Source organism: Heterodontus francisci, chromosome 7 (assembly GCF_036365525.1).
Source record: "Heterodontus francisci isolate sHetFra1 chromosome 7, sHetFra1.hap1, whole genome shotgun sequence".
Lineage (NCBI taxonomy): Eukaryota > Metazoa > Chordata > Chondrichthyes > Heterodontiformes > Heterodontidae > Heterodontus > Heterodontus francisci.
In genome coordinates, this window is record NC_090377.1 from 122,184,845 (window position 1) to 122,200,414 (window position 15,570).

Sequence of the window (15,570 nt, forward strand, 5' to 3'; positions counted from 1 at the left end):
AGTGCCACTTGATAGCACTGTTGCCAACCCCCTCCATCACTTTGCTGATGATTGTGAATAGACTGATGGGGCGGTAATTAGCTGGATTGGATTTGTTCTGCTTTTTGTGGACAAACATACCTGGGCAATTTTCCACTCTGCTGGGTAGATGCCAGTGTTGCAGCTGTACAGGAACAGCTTGGCTATAGGCACAGCTAATGTTGGAGCATAGATCTTCAGCGCTACAGCCGGGGTGTTGCCAGAGTCCATCACCTGTTAGGAAAGTATATTTGCTGTGGAATCCAGGATTTCAGTTTTGTAATATGCTAGCAGTTATCCTGGGGCGGTGCTTACGATAAGTTGAATGAGACAGTGTCTTTATTATTTGTCTCTGTTGTGTTTGTGTTACTATTCTTCCCTGCCCTCCCACCCCTCTCCTAATGTCATGCCCACCATGTTAATCTCTCTGGTAAGTAGATACAGTAATTACAAAAGTAGTTATTTATATATATATATTATATTTTTGTTAAGGACAGGTGAGAGATGATGGGGACGTTTCCCCATTTTTCACCTCAACTGATTGAAGGCAGTGTTTTTAAAAAAAAAAAAAGTTTTTTTTTAAACCCCAGCGTTTTAATTATCAAGAACAGATAAATGACAGGTTTTCTCATAAGTTTAAAAAGAAAGATAAATGTTTGTTATATAACACCTGAAATATACGCTACAACACCCACTCTCAGACATATACAGATACACACATACACTCACAAAAAGGTAGAGATTATAAAGATAATGTGCGTCAGGTCTGATGATTTTAAAGTGTTCTCTGTTAAACTTGCTTTTCCCTGGGGTGAAGACTTGAAACAGTGCAGGCCTGTAATCTTGTCTCTTGTTCACTGAAGAAAGACTTGGGAGGTTCAGGAAGACTGGTGCACAGTTAGCAGACTACTCTTGCTATATTCCACTAAAGGTCAATGGCGAAGTCCTGGGACGATTCCTCAGGTAGGGAGCTCGAGGCCAAACTCCAGTCACGGCCTACATGTAGTTCAAAGCTGGTAATCTTCTATTGCATAGATGGACCTTTGTCTGCCCAGCATATACCTTTATGAAAGCTGCTTATCAGGAACTTAATTCTGTCATGTGACCATAGTTTCTCTTTCCATGGCCCTCATAAATGGTTTCTGATGGTTAGGCCATTGTTAGACAATGGAGTTCGAGTGACATTCATCCTCATCTCATTTTGAAAAAGCCATTCACACCCATTCTTTGGAATTTGAGTTTGGAGTCAAAAAGTCTAAAACAGTATTGTTAATCTAATCAGTTGGAGAGAAGCAGCCATTACTACAAAAGGGTCATTTGCATTTTAATGATTTCTCAGGAATGCGTTCAGAAAGGCCGTTGGTATTTTAGTGACTTATCCAGACTTGAAAATTAGCCCAGGGTTCTTGTAGTTCTATGTGTATGGGCAGGAAAGGGTCACCTGACCTCATTCCATTTTGTTTACAAGAAGAGTGTCCATTTCGGGTTTACTTCATAACTTCATTTTATAGTTCATAAGTTCGGATTGACATTTTATATAGTCTTTATCCCTCTATCTGTATGGGAAGTTCTGATGATGTGACATGCACAGTAGCCCCTTTGCTACTTTTCTACCTTCTGAACATTATTTGTTCTCCCTTTTGGGTTTCACATTGCTTGCACCTTTCAACTCTACCACTCCCCTTTCCCCCCCCCCCCCCCCCCCCACCCCGCACCCCCATAAGGGTCTGTAGTCAACTTGTTCCCAGACTATGACAGTGTTATTGCTGAGGTTGGTGCTAAAGGTTGTTGCATGTGGAGAGACATAACCCTTGTGCCTATCTTCCTTCATTTAGATTTAAAAGTCAGATTCTGAGATCCTGTACTTCTAGCATGGAGCTGCACTTGATGGGAGCACAGGTTAGGCATTGGGCTACTGCACAGTACAGCAACTACAACATGTTCCATTTGCATTGCACTTGAAATACCATAAAACTTTCCAGGGCATTTCACAGGTGCGTAATCAGACAAAAATTGACACTTGAGTCACCAAAGGAATTATTCAGATGAACGATCAAAAGCTTCATCTTGTGGTTTTAAGGAGTGTGTTACTTCAATGTGCTTTGTTGAAAATTTTCTTCAATCCACTGACTGGATGACTTTGCTGGCAGCTTAGGAGGGCCACCTAATCTATAACACTGTATCCTACACTGCATTGCTGTGAGAAGGGAGACTAAAGGTCTGCTCATATCCCAGCAAGAACCAAGACCCAGGAGGTTTAAGGGAACTGCTTGTTCTTTTTCTTTTCAGCAAGAGAGAAATACTGCTAACTGCTATGTTTGAATGACTGACTGTCATGTAATAAGTCCCTCCCCAACTGTGGTTTTTAAGCTTGTGTTTTTCTGCAGCAGAGAGCGGAGAAGCAACTGGACTGTGACATGTGCACATCTGAGTGGGGGTCTCTCGCTCTCGCTTTCACTCTCACTTGCTCTCTCGCTTGCTCGCTCTCCCCATTCCAGCTTGGAAGTTTTCAGATCCTGCCTGTTGACTGACCACCTTTGCATACTCAGACTATAACGAGAAGCCCCTTTGGAGGAAATCATCTGTGTTGTTGTCTCTAAGAGACCCACCGAACCAGTCACTCTTTAAACTAACAGCCTCAGGACCACTGAATTCAGCTAGAAGCCAGCTGAATCACCAAACTCCACAGACTGTATATCCCTTTTTTCTATGGACTCTAACTCAACCAATCTACCTTTCCCCACTCTAACCTATTTGTGTGTAAACCTCCAGTGTGTGTGTGAGTGAAAGTTGGCACGTTGTTTATCATTTTTATTAGTTTGGTTTAGGTGCAATAAAGTTAACCTCTTTGTTAACTCAAGAAAAGCTGTCCAATTGGTTCTTGTTATGATCATAGTAAGTAAGTAAGTAATCACTGACTGAATTGGCCAGAACATCCACTTTAAGAAAGAAATAAATCTGTTGTGGTCAAACCAGAAGAGGGAAGCCCTTCGAACCCTTCTGACTTGACCATAAAAAGTGTCTTAAAGGACAGAGTGAGAGGTTCAAGGGGGAAATTCAGAAGTTTAGAACCTAGACAGCTGAAGGCACGGCCGCCAATGGTGGAGCGATGGGAATCAGGGATGCACGAGAGACCAGAATTGGAGGAATGCAGAGATCTCAGAGGGCTGTAGGGCTGGAGCAGGTTACAGAGATAGGGCAGAGTGAGCATGTAGAGGGATTTCAACACAAGAATGAGAATTTTTAAAATCCCCTTTTGCTTGACTGGGAGCCAGTGTCGGCCAACTAGCATGGATGATGGGTAAGTGGGGCGAGTTAGGATGCAGCTAGCCAAATTTAGGATGAGGAGAACTTTGTGGAGCGTGAAAAGTTGGAGGACAGTCAGGAGAGTATTGGATTATTTGAATCTAGAGGTAATAAAGGCATGGATGAAGGTTTCAGCAGCAGATGAGTTGTGGACTGTAAAACTAATATTTAGACCGGTTCTCCCATCAAACGGAGCTGCCGTCGGGAACATAGGAGCAATAATGTTAGGTGCAGACCTGTGCAGGCCAGCTGAGCTCTCTGACCTGAGTATACGGAGACCCGATTGTAGTATAAGGCAATCAAATGGGACTTGATTTTAGCTTGTGGTTAGCTTTCACAATGTGAGGGCGGTTGAACTGATGACAGAGTTGTAGGCTCACAGTCACAGTTCTCAAAAATACAGAAATCTAGCAACTCTAGTAACCCCACTCTGAAAACCAATGCCTTATAAAAGGTTTCATCAATAAGCAATTTGTTAGCGGAGGGCAATTAAAACGATTTGCATTTATAGAACCCTTTCACAACCACAGGATGTCCCAAGATACTTTACAGCCAATGGAATACTTTTGAAGTGTAGTTTCTGTTGTAATGTAGGAAATGTGGCAGCCACTTTGAGCACAGCAAGATTTCACAAATAGCAATGAAAAATGACCAGATCATCTTTTTTTAGTGGTGTTGGTTGAGGGATAAATGTTGGCCAGGACATGGGGCAGAACTTCCCTGCTCTTTTTCAAATAGTGGCATGGGATCTTTAATGTCCACCTGAGAGAGCAGACGGGGCCTCAGTTTACTGTTTCCTCCAACAGTGCAGCACTCCCTTGTTACTGCACTAGAGTCTCAGTCTGGGTTATGTGCTCACGTCTCTGGAGTGGGACTTAAACTCAATCTTCTGACTCAGAAGCGAGAGTGCAACCACAATTGTAGAGTTTGTGGTATCTGGCACATTTTCCCTTACACTTATGCCTAGGAACAATCATGGAAAGACTTGCTTTTATATAGCTTTTACAGCCTCGGGATGTGTCGCTTATGTCATTTATGAATTGTCATAAATGAAAGTACAATCCAGGCTCTGAAAATATCACACAGCCAACTTGCGACCTTAGAATACTCTGAAATCTTTTGAGAAACTACATGGCCCCCACCCCCAACCCAGCCGGTCCTTCAGCCAGACCCAGTTAAAGATCTAATGTTATCTGACGGGCTGGTCTGAAGATTTGGGACCTCGCAATCAGTTGTTACAGTAAAGTGTTTTGGAGCTGCATGCACTTAACAATGGTTGTCATGTTAATTTGGTTCCAAGCATACCTGTTGGTCAATCATCTACTTAATTGCAGGGAGGGTGACTAATTGTAGTGATAATGGGAGACTTTGTCCTGCACCGTTGCTCAACCATACTTATAGGTGCAGCAGGGCCTGTTTTATGACTTGTGTTGATTGACAGAAACGGATAAGGAGATAAACCCAGACAGTTGCAAGGTTGTGTCAAACTGTTTCGATTGAAAGGTTTCAAATCATTTAAGGATCCAAGAGAAATGCCTGCAGTTGTCACTGAATACTTAAATTCCTCCCTCCTGCTCTGAATACTTAAATTCCTCCCTCCTGTCCTGCCAAGATTTCTTCTTTTCTTGTCCTGAAGGCCTGAGCTCCTGCTGGGGTGTGGTTCCATGCCTGTCAGCAGCCCTTTGGCACCTTGCCCAGGTGACATTCTTCTGTGTATGAGCCTGGACAGCCGGCAGGCCATTCAACCGTTGGGGGTGGGGGGTTGCTGTATCCAAACCTGACACTGTCCTCTATTTAAGTCTACCCATGTGCATTTTACATCAGGAGTCACCAGATAGTGATCAGAAATGTAACCCTGTGGCAGTTGTTTATTTCCACCTCCCTAGCCCAGCAGCACTGAAGACGATTGTAGCACTTTGTTTGCTCGAGATTAGCGAACTACTCACAGACCAAGAATTCAGCCTGGGAGCTTCTGGTTCTTATGGCTCGGGTGACCCTCCATACATTAAGTCTTAAAAGAGTCAGGAAAGAGAGAAAGAACGTGCATTTATATCGAGCCTTTCGCGACCCCAGGATGTTCCAAAGCACTTGGTCGAAGAGGTACAGTTTGAAAGAACGTCTAAAAGGCAGAAATGTTCAGAGAGGAAATGCCAAATCTTAGGGCCTAGGCAGCTGACGGCATGGCTGCCAATGGTGCAGCGATGAAAATCAGAAATAGAAATACTTGCATTTATATAGCGCCTTTCACACCCATCTGATGCCTCAAAGCATTTTACAGCCAATGATGTACTTTTGAACTACAGTCACTGTTGTAATGTAGGAAATGCAGCAGCCAATTTGTGCACAGCAACCTCCCATAAACAGCAGTGTGATACTGACCAGATAATCTGTTTTTGTAATGTTGATTGAGGAGAGCTATTGGCCAGGACACTGGGGATATCTTCCCTGCTCTCCTTTGAATAATGCCAAGGGATCTTTTACGTCCACCTCAGAGGGCAGATGTGGCCTTGGTCTCATCCGAAAGACAGCACGTCCAACAATACGGCACTCTCTCAGCAATGCATTGGAGTGTCAGCCTTGATTTTTATGCTCGAGTCCTGGAGTTCGGACCTTGTAACTCAGAGGCGATAGTACTACCAACTGAGCCATGGCTGACGCTTAATGCGCAAGAGGAACACAGTTCTCAGAGGGTTGTAGGGCTGAAGGAGGTTACAGAGTTTGGGAAGGATAAGGCCATGGAGGGGTTTAAACAAAGAATAAGAATTTAAAATTTGATGCGTTGCTGGACCGGCCGCCAATGTAGGTCAGAGTGTTAAAGAACTGATGGGAGAATGGGGCTTAGTGCTAGCTTTGAATCAAAAAGAGCACAGGAGAAATAGGGCAAGTAGTTATTGTAGCCTTTGCATTGCAATAGCCGAATTAATTTTAGGAATGCAAGCTTGCACCACAAATTAATGCCTGCAGTCTGAGCCAGCTGGATCACCAGCATTTAATAACCTGCCTCTTAATATAAAACAACATAGCCACTGTGTATTGCTGGCTAATAATTTGATTACAAGTTATCACAGTAACATAATGAAAAGGGGAACCCAGTATAGAAGAGGCAACTCATTGATGTGCAAATGTAATTAGCGCTCTGACTGTTTAGCGTAATCACAGCGATCAAAAAGGAGATGTCGGCAGGATTCATCTCTCCCTCAGGTGCTGCAGGCTCCTTGCTACAGACAGTCCTCATTAGCAAGCACTCTGATTATTCTAATTCAGGGCTATCGCACTGCAATAACCCGGCTAATTGCTAAACTGTATCTCCTGTTGCAATCCAGTCTCTACTTTTTTGGCCCGTTTTCTACTCTCCCTTTCTCCTTGCCGTGCGGGTGGCCCTCTTCTAACTCCATTTGCATGGCCGTTCTTCACGAGTGAGCCTGGACCGTAAATATCAACATGCTCATTGAGCATGGAAGGAACCGTAGGCAAACCCGAACCTTTACTTCCCCAGTATCTAGAGCATCACTGGATGGTAATCAGGAGCAGAAACCTGACTGACTTCCCACACCGTCCCTACATTCACAGAGGTCTGTATTTCTATAGTGACTTTCCCCACCTCAGTACGCCCTCAAGCACTTTACAGCCAATGAAGTACTTTTGAAGTGTGGTCGCTGTGGTAATGTAGGGGATGTGGCAGCGAATTTGCGCACAGCAAGATCTCATAAACAGCAATGTGATAATGACTGGATCATCTGTTTTTACATGTTAGTTGAGGGATAAATATTGGCCAGGGAGAACACCCCAGCTCTTTTTCAAAATAGTGCCTTGGGACCTTCTACATCCACCTGAGGGGGCAGATGGTGACTCGGTTTACCATTTTATTTGAAAGACAGCACCTCCAAAACTGCAGCACTCCCTCAGTTCTGCACTGGAATGTCAGCCTGTATTTTATGCTCAAGTTTTTGGAGTGGGACTTGGACACACAACTTCTGACACAGAATTGACCGTGCTACCAATGAGCTATGACTGACACCTACTATCTGCTGTCCTGGCCAACACCAGTTAAATAAACAGAGACCAGCTGATTGGATTGCGATGCTGCAAGGCTAGCGGTCATACCGTTGTTTTTCCCTTTTACATCATAGTTTCTGGCTCTGTGATTATCAGCAGCCATGGACAAGAGATCAGTGTAGGGTGTAAGCGGCAGGCTTTGTGTGGCAGCTACGTATGTGGCAGATCTTTTGAACAAAAACAAAGTACGTTAATGGTAAACCTTCAAGGTAAAAAATTTTTTACCATATGATAGGTTTTACAGAGGAGCTGAACTGAGCAAACAGTGCATCACGTGGGAGTGCTGTATGGACTGATTAGTGCATCACGTGGGAGTGCTGTATGGAGAGTTGTTTGGACTTGAATAGGGTATCATATAGGGCTGTTGTACAGATCAATGTACACACCTTCACATAGTGTGTGGCTGTACAATTGGAACATTGTGTCAGAGTACCGTGTTACAGGCAGCAACGTATCGCAAAGAACTGAGTCTGTAATTAGATTGAAATTACAGTGATTGTAGAAGAGATTTCATTTTATATATTTTGGCAATACAGCTATTTTTTTAAAAAAAGAATGTGCAATCATAATGGCCTTTACACCTCATATTTTGATGCAAGCATCGAGTCAGGAAATCTTTGTAATATTTTACAAGGTCACGTCACCTCAGAGCACTTCCTCATCTGTTTCTGCCGAAGGTGAAGCAGGAAGAGCTTTTGACACCCGAATTAGTAACAGATTCTACATGAAATTCAATTAACCTTTCATTCCAAGACCCTTTTTAGTGGCATTGTTACTAGGGTGATTGGAAGGGAGAAAAGGATGCCTTGTGGAAAATGTTCAGCTGCAGGCTTTCTGACTGTTCTGCAGGAGAGAGGTTTGACATAGTCATTACAGAGCTGCATTTGTGTGAAATCCGTAGTGAGTAATTGGTAAAAAGGTGTTTACTTTGACTACTGTCTGTTCGTTTTCATAAAAGAGGGAATAAAAGAAAGAGGAAAAAGTTGCATTCAATTTTAGCTTATCCATTCTCAGGACATCCCAAAACACTTTGCAAGCAATGAATTACTTTTGAAGTCCAGTCACTGTTGTCATGTAGCTAAACACAGCAACCACTTTGCACACAGCAAGGTCTCGCAAACAGCATATGAGAAGAATGACTAATTCATTTTTTTTTGGTTGTTGATGGATGGTCACGAGAGGAATGTTTGCCAGGACACCGAGAGATCTTCCTGCTCTTCTGGAAGAAAGGTGCCATCCCTCTGAACTTGGAGACCAGACTTTAGTATGTGACCTGGAAATGATAGTGTTCATGTTCCCCTGCTATCTTTATCCTTCCAGATGGTAAAGGTTGCAGGTTTGAGAGGTGCTGGGGAAGTTAGGCTGTCTAATTATAGCCAATTAGTCCCACATTTGAGAGCAGCTTTTAGTCCTTTATGTTGTCCTTGGTGAGGGTGTATAGATGTAAGGTGCTTGTGAGTCTTAAGGGCAAGTTTATATTGCTGCAAGGGCTCCCAGGAGAGCAGTACTCAGAGACCCGAGACCAGTCTCTCCTGCTTAATGTAGCTGGTGCTACCACTCATGATCAAACCCTTTTGGAGGCCTAGAGATCTGTCATTCTTGCAGCTAAAAGGCTGAGAATCTGGTTTAATAGCAAACTGAAAGACTCAAAAGCAACTTGTGGCATCCATGGAAATGTAGGTCTTGATATCAGAACTCTGTGGGTTCAGAGACTGCTGTCCCATATCAAGAGTGCCAAATGTCAGCGCTCATTCAGCATAAGGTATCTTTAAAGGAGAATGTTAATTACAGATAAAGTACTGGGTCCTACATGAAAGGTTTGAAATATGAGACCAAGTTGTTCGATGGCTTCCTTAAATGCAGCAAATAGCATAGTGCTGCGACTGGCAGATTATGAAGGTCGCAGTATGCAGTGAGGATGCTGTTATTAGCTTCGGTATTTACGGGCTAAAGTTCCCACTCCTGATTCCTGTCGAGCAAATCCTGCTAGTAAATTCATTGCAATTGTGAATAGCCCCCAGCACTCAGTTTCCAGCTGTGGCACAGTGGGTAGTACTCTCGCTTCTGAGGCAGAACGTTGCAGATTCAAGTGCTACTCCAGAAACCTGACCACAAATTCTAGGCTGACAGTAGTGGGGGAGCGCTGCAGCCAAGGCCCCATCTGCCCCTCAGGTGGTTGTGAAAGATTTTACAGCACTGTTTCGAAGTCCATTTGGGCTGAATGGCCGCTTTCTATGCTGTACCTTCTATGTAAAAGAGCAGGGGAGTGCTCCTTGGGGTCCTGGTCAACATTTTTAGTTCAACCAACAACAAAAAGAGATTATCTGCTCATCGATGTGTGTGGGAGCTTGCTGTGCACAAACTTGCTGCCTAAAGTTGTGAAAGATGCTATATAAATTTGTTTCTTCCTTTCTTCCTTCAGCTTTACACCCCTGTACCTATAACCCCATGTTGCACTGCCCTGGTGTATCCAAAAGTATTGTTCTGGGTTTAATTTCTCTATTTCAGTAAATACCCTTTTATATCTTTCTCATCATTAGGATCCATTCTAAAAATCCAAGTGGTCAGTGTGCATTGGGTGGTGTCATGCGGATTTGTACAGGTTAGGTGAGTCACAGGTTCACTGCCTGATCTGTACTGAGTTAGCAAATTTGACTGATTTCAATTGTCAGCCATGTCTCAGTGATAGCACTCTCACCTTAAAATCCAGGTTGACACTCTCAGTGCAGTACTGAGAGAGCACTGCACTGTCATTGAAATGTTAAGTCGAGGTCCTGTCTGCCCCCTCGGGTGGATGTAAAAGGTCCCGTGGCAATATTTGAAGTAGAGCAGGGAGTTCTCCCTGGTGTCTTGGCCAATATTTATCCCTCAATCAACACCTAAAATAAAACTAATCTGGTCATTATCACATTGATATTTATGGGACCTTGCTGTGTGCGAATTGGCTGCTGCGTTTCCTACATTACAACAGTGAATAGACTTCAGAAGTACTTATGAGGTTGTGAAAGGCACTATATAAACGCGAGTCTTTTTTTAAAAAATAAATTTGGTAGATTGCAAAATGCCTCAGTGTCCTCAGGCTAAGCAAGGGATTAAAAATTGCCCAGTGTTCCTGTTATTGATATCTGGTGACTCCAGCTGGAAACTTCACATGTACGGACTTTAGATAACGATGAGACAAGGCTCTGGTGTGACGTCCTCCATCGCCGGCACTTGCTGTCAAGCCTCCTGCGTGAAGAATGAACACCCTGAGGTACCAGACAGCTGTTATTTCCCTTAAAGCTATATTCCAACAGGCTTCACTGCTTTCAGGGGTGCGAGAGGGAGAAGCAGGAACAACTGCTAGGTCAAATAGGCAGAAAGATATTGAATTTCGTGTCACGACTTTGTAGTGCCGTGAAGCTGCAGTGGCAAATTTTACAAGATGGTTCAGAGGTTCATATTTATTTAGCTTTGCAATTTAGTTAGTACAACAGCAACAAAGTAACATTTCTAACACTTCATTTTTTTTTCTCCCTGTAGGATTTTTCCCAGGGAATACATTCTGCATCACGTGCACTTGTACTCATTAGCTGACCTTCAACAGGTATGTAACACAGCCACCACCTTTCACCCTAACTTCCTAGGCACAGAGCCTGTTAAAAATAATCCGATCTGTCTAGATTGCCTGGGTTCTATCGCCCATCTCTGCTGTGTTAGCCAATCTTAGCCAGGGCACTGAGAGGGACAAAGTATATTTTGCCTCAGCACTCTCTCTGCTGCCTGTTTCTGATGTGACCCTCCCCGATTTCCTTCTCCCCACTAGTTGTGTCAGTGCCTTTACCTCCCCCCCGCCCCCCCTTAAGATACTCCTTAGAATCTACCTCTTTGAGCAAACTTTTGATCACTTGTCCCAATATTTCAGTGGCTCGGTTTCACATTTTCTTTGATAGTGTCGTGGAACATTTTATTACTTTGAAGATGCTATATAAATGCAAGTTTTTGTGAATGTGTGTTTACGCTGATCTCGCACTCTTGTTGCTGAATTCACTGGATGAAGGAAGGCAAATTCATCTCCACTGAAGCTCACACCCATGGAATCATTTGATATAAGCAGAGCATTATGCAACAACAGCTTGCATTTATATAGAACCTTTTGCATAGGAAATTGTCCCAAGGCGCTTCAAAGGAGCACTTTCAGACAAAATTTGTCACCGAGCCTCTAGAGATATTAGAATAGGTGAACAAAAGCTGGGTTTTAAGGAGCATATTAACAGAGAAAAGAGAGGTGAAGAGGTTTAGGGAGGAAATTCTGGAGCTTTAGGGACCAGGCAGCTGAAGGCATGGCTGCCAACGGTGGGACAACTGTAATTGGGGATGAGAGATTTGCACATACAGTGCAAACAGGCAGTGAAGGGTTATCACAATCTCTCTGCAGGGAGTTTGTCACTGGCACCTTGGCACACTATTGATGCAAAAGCCAGTTAATGACAACAGAAAGCCCACTGATTGGGATTGTAGTTCGAGTAAGTGGCTCTAATCAGGTGGAAGTGTTATATTGCAGGCACAGATTTCTTTGAGTAGCTTTTCAAAACCTTATGGGCTGTCCTGTCCTCTCGTGTTCAGTTTGTCAGATTGTTTATTTGGGAAACAAGCTCAAACCTGTACCTCAGTGATCTTGGCAGATTGTAGTTTAGCATGACCTGAATCGAATCAATAAATCAGATCAGCCTGTGGACATAGGAAGTGGCACATGCAGTCCCCAGAGCAGAGTGTTGTATTGAATGGAGCTGTTCACTGGAACTAAAATAACGAAGCTTTTTTGTGATTTAATATCCAGGTCCTGCCTGAACAATCTGTGCAATTAAAAAGGAAGTCAGAGTAATTCTTCATGCTTAAATAAAAAGGCTGAACTGGCTTGATGGCTATTTATTTTTCCTGCCGATTTTCTAACCTCCTGAAGGCGTTGATTTTTTTTTTTTTGTTGGCGCTCGGCACCATTATTAGCGTGTGCAAACTTTGCCTGTGAGTGTTGGCAGATTATTTGACCACGTGAGGTCGCAAAGGCCGGGTCCGATCTGGTTACCACCCAAAAGGCGTGTTGCTTCAGCTGACTGGGCACGGCTCAGGAGCAGCAACTCTAGCTGATTTTGCTGCTACCGAATCAAGGGCACCGAAGCCAATTGTTGCAACCTTGACTGTGTTCCCTACATGACAACAGTGACTACACTTCAAAAGTGCTTCATTGGCTGTCAAGTGCTTTGGGACGTTCTAGCGTGATATAAATGTAGTTTTCTTTCCTTGCTTTCTAAATCAGGAAGGCCTGACCTTAACAGTGATGCCTTTTATTGTAAATTAATATATTTGCCCTTATTTATCAAAACACTTAATGCCGCTTGACGTGAGATGCAGCAACTGTTAAGTATTATTGCTATTCTGTACCAGCTACGACCCATAAACAGGACTGAGATGGATGACTGGTGGATCTAGTTTTCTTTTGTTCAGTTGGTTAAAAGAGGAACATGGGCAGAACTCTCCACTCCCTGTCAAAAAGTGCCATGGAATCTTCAACATCCGCCTGAACAGACGTGTGGAACCTTGGTTGGTTTGCATTTGAACTGCCTGACTTGGTTCCTCCCTCAAACAGCAGTCTCAGGCAAAGCACTCCAGAGAGCTGAGCACGTATTCTAAGCTGACACTCCAGTGCAGTACTTGAGGGAGCACTGCACTGTCAGAAGTGCCGTCTAACAGATTGGGCGTTAAACTGAGGCCCTGCTACTGTGGACGTAAATGGTCCCATGATGCTATTTGAAGAAGAGGAGGGGAGTTCAGGTATCCTGGCAAAACTTTTATCCCTCAACCAATGGCATCAAATCTGGTCATGTATCTCATTGCTGTTTGTGGGATTTTGCTGTGTGTAAATTGATTACCAAATTTCCTTACATTATTGCAGTGATTTTAGAAGTAGTTCATTGGCTGTAAAGTGCTTTGGGATGTCCTAAGGGTGTGAAAGTTGCCTTATAAATGCAAGTTCTTTTTCTTAATTTCGTATCACATAGATCAAATTAAACTGAGGCATCATTTCTGTAACAAAGGGGTTTTTAACCCCTTCTGTCATGACAGAATTAAAGAAGTTTAATTTTGGTCTGCTTGTTTGTCTGATAAGAACACCGTATAAATGCAAATTGTTATATTGGTGATCAGGCTTCCTCAATCCTGAGACTCCATCACCACCTGAGCAGCTTGATAACTTTCTTGCATTATATTCAGTGTCCCCTGGGGCAGTAGCTCTGAAACAGAGACCTGCATCCTCATTTATTGTATTTTTCCTATTACCACGATTCTTCTTCATTCCTGGTGATTCCTATAGCTGAAAGTGTGGCTGTCTAGTTCTGGGTGTTTAGGTTTAATGGGAGACTTGATGGCAGCTCACATGAAACAATAACTTGCATTTATATAGCCCTGTTAACACAGTAAAACATCACAAGGTGCTTCACAGGAGCATTTTCAGACAAAATTTGATACTGAGCCATGTGTATTAGGACAGGTGTCCAAAGGTTTGATCAAAGAGGTAGGCATTATGGAGGATCTTAAAGGAGGAGCGAGAGCTTAAAGGTTTATGAAGGGAATTCCAGAGCTTGGGGCCAGACAGTTGAAGATGTGGCCATCAGTGGTGGGCTGAAGAAATTTGGGGATGCACAATAGGCCAGAATCAGGAGTACGGAGTACTCAGAGGATTGTAAGGCTGAAGGAGATTGCGCAGGATTGATCAAAATGTGGAAATCTGACGCTGTTGGATCTTCTGAGTTTGGACCATTTATATGAAAGAATAGTATCGCGTGAGGGACTTTGTAGCCAGTGGCATTGTTGACTTTATCTTGTATGAATACTGTCGATCGCACATGCAGTTCTCCCACTGCCATTGGTGCTCTGTACTTTAAGTGACTGAACAGCACCATGAGCTACCAGCAGATCTCCATTTAAAAATAAACCCATGGGAATGGACTCCACCCTCTTAGATGAATGAATCAAGGGTGTCTAAGCTTGGTTATCAGGAATGATGGGTGGAAAAATAAGTAGGGCAGAATGATCAATGGAATTTGCAGGCCTCCTTTTGACTGCTTATCACAGTATAAAGATATCTGGTTGATACCGCGGTATTGAAGATGACCATTGTGTTCTCCATCTTCTCGATGTGGTCACTCAGACGCTCTAAAAGCTGTTTTTACATTGATCTTGCTTTAATATGGATCCTGTATCTATAAGGCAGATCCTGGCATTTGCAGTAATAAAGCTCCCTTGTCTCAGTCATTCATGACTCTGAGTCTTCTGTCAGGATAAGAGTAGAATTTAGTGGTGTGAGCACCAGAAACTGGCAGTGGGGCTGCTGGTTTCAGGATCTGAATTAAACTAAGGCCCATATTCCTTTTTAAAAAGGCAGCTTTATAATTGCTCTGAGCTCCCCTAGTGTCCCTACAGTGTAATCAGGCAGACTTTGATCTTATGAAAGCTACTCTTGAACTATAAGAAGTGTCGCACCACAGGTGCAAGGTAAATGGGAAGGGCGCAGCAACATTTATGACACTTGCAGGCCGGATTCTGTGTAGAATCTGAACTGTTTTATTGTGATAAAGTTTCTTGTTCTGAATTGGCATCAACATAATTCAGCTACAGCTCAGCAGGTAAGTCCTCCCACTGATGCTCACTTAAAACACGTGTTATGAATATCAACTGGCAGCAGGTCTTGAACATTGAAACATTCTTGTTTGACCCCTTCGCTAACCTTTCAGGAGGGCGAGTAGTATCTTGGCAATACTGTCAGATGCAGCACCGCAAATCCCTCATACCTCCATTGAAAATGGGAGCAATTTCTGGCATAGACATTCACAGCAGCACTGTTCCTCCTATACCTTGTCTAAGAGCAATTCTTTTAACATGAGACTAGATGCTTAGTATCAATAGGTGATCAGAGTTGAACTTGACCCTGTAAGTGCCCAACAGTCACAGAAGTGCACTTTCTGATGGGAGCTACTGAATAGCAATCAGGAGCAAGAGCCCTTCTTCCTCCCACTCTTGTCCCCCTGCTGCCCCCAGCCTGCAGAAATCATTTAACCCAATACAAACAAGCAAATGAATCTGGAACCATTTGACTCTATTTGAATCAGTTCCAGGTTTGATCCCTAACCTATACTGGATGAGCTGGTCTCAGCC

At 43.4% G+C, this 15,570-nt stretch overlaps 1 protein-coding gene across 4 annotated transcripts in view; it reads left to right on the plus strand.

Annotated features, from left to right (window-relative positions):
- plekhm3 (pleckstrin homology domain containing, family M, member 3) overlaps positions 1-15,570 on the plus strand; it is a 110,054-nt gene that overhangs the window by 70,577 nt on the left and 23,907 nt on the right. For 2 of the 4 annotated variants that reach the window (XM_068036077.1, XM_068036080.1), the window contains exon 6: positions 10,903-10,966. In XM_068036077.1, coding sequence (XP_067892178.1) covers positions 10,903-10,966 — 64 coding nt within the window. Of the gene's footprint in view, positions 1-1,853; positions 2,013-10,902; positions 10,967-12,199; positions 12,278-15,570 lie in introns of those variants that run through there. The other 2 variants (XM_068036079.1, XM_068036078.1) reach the window with 2 other exon arrangements.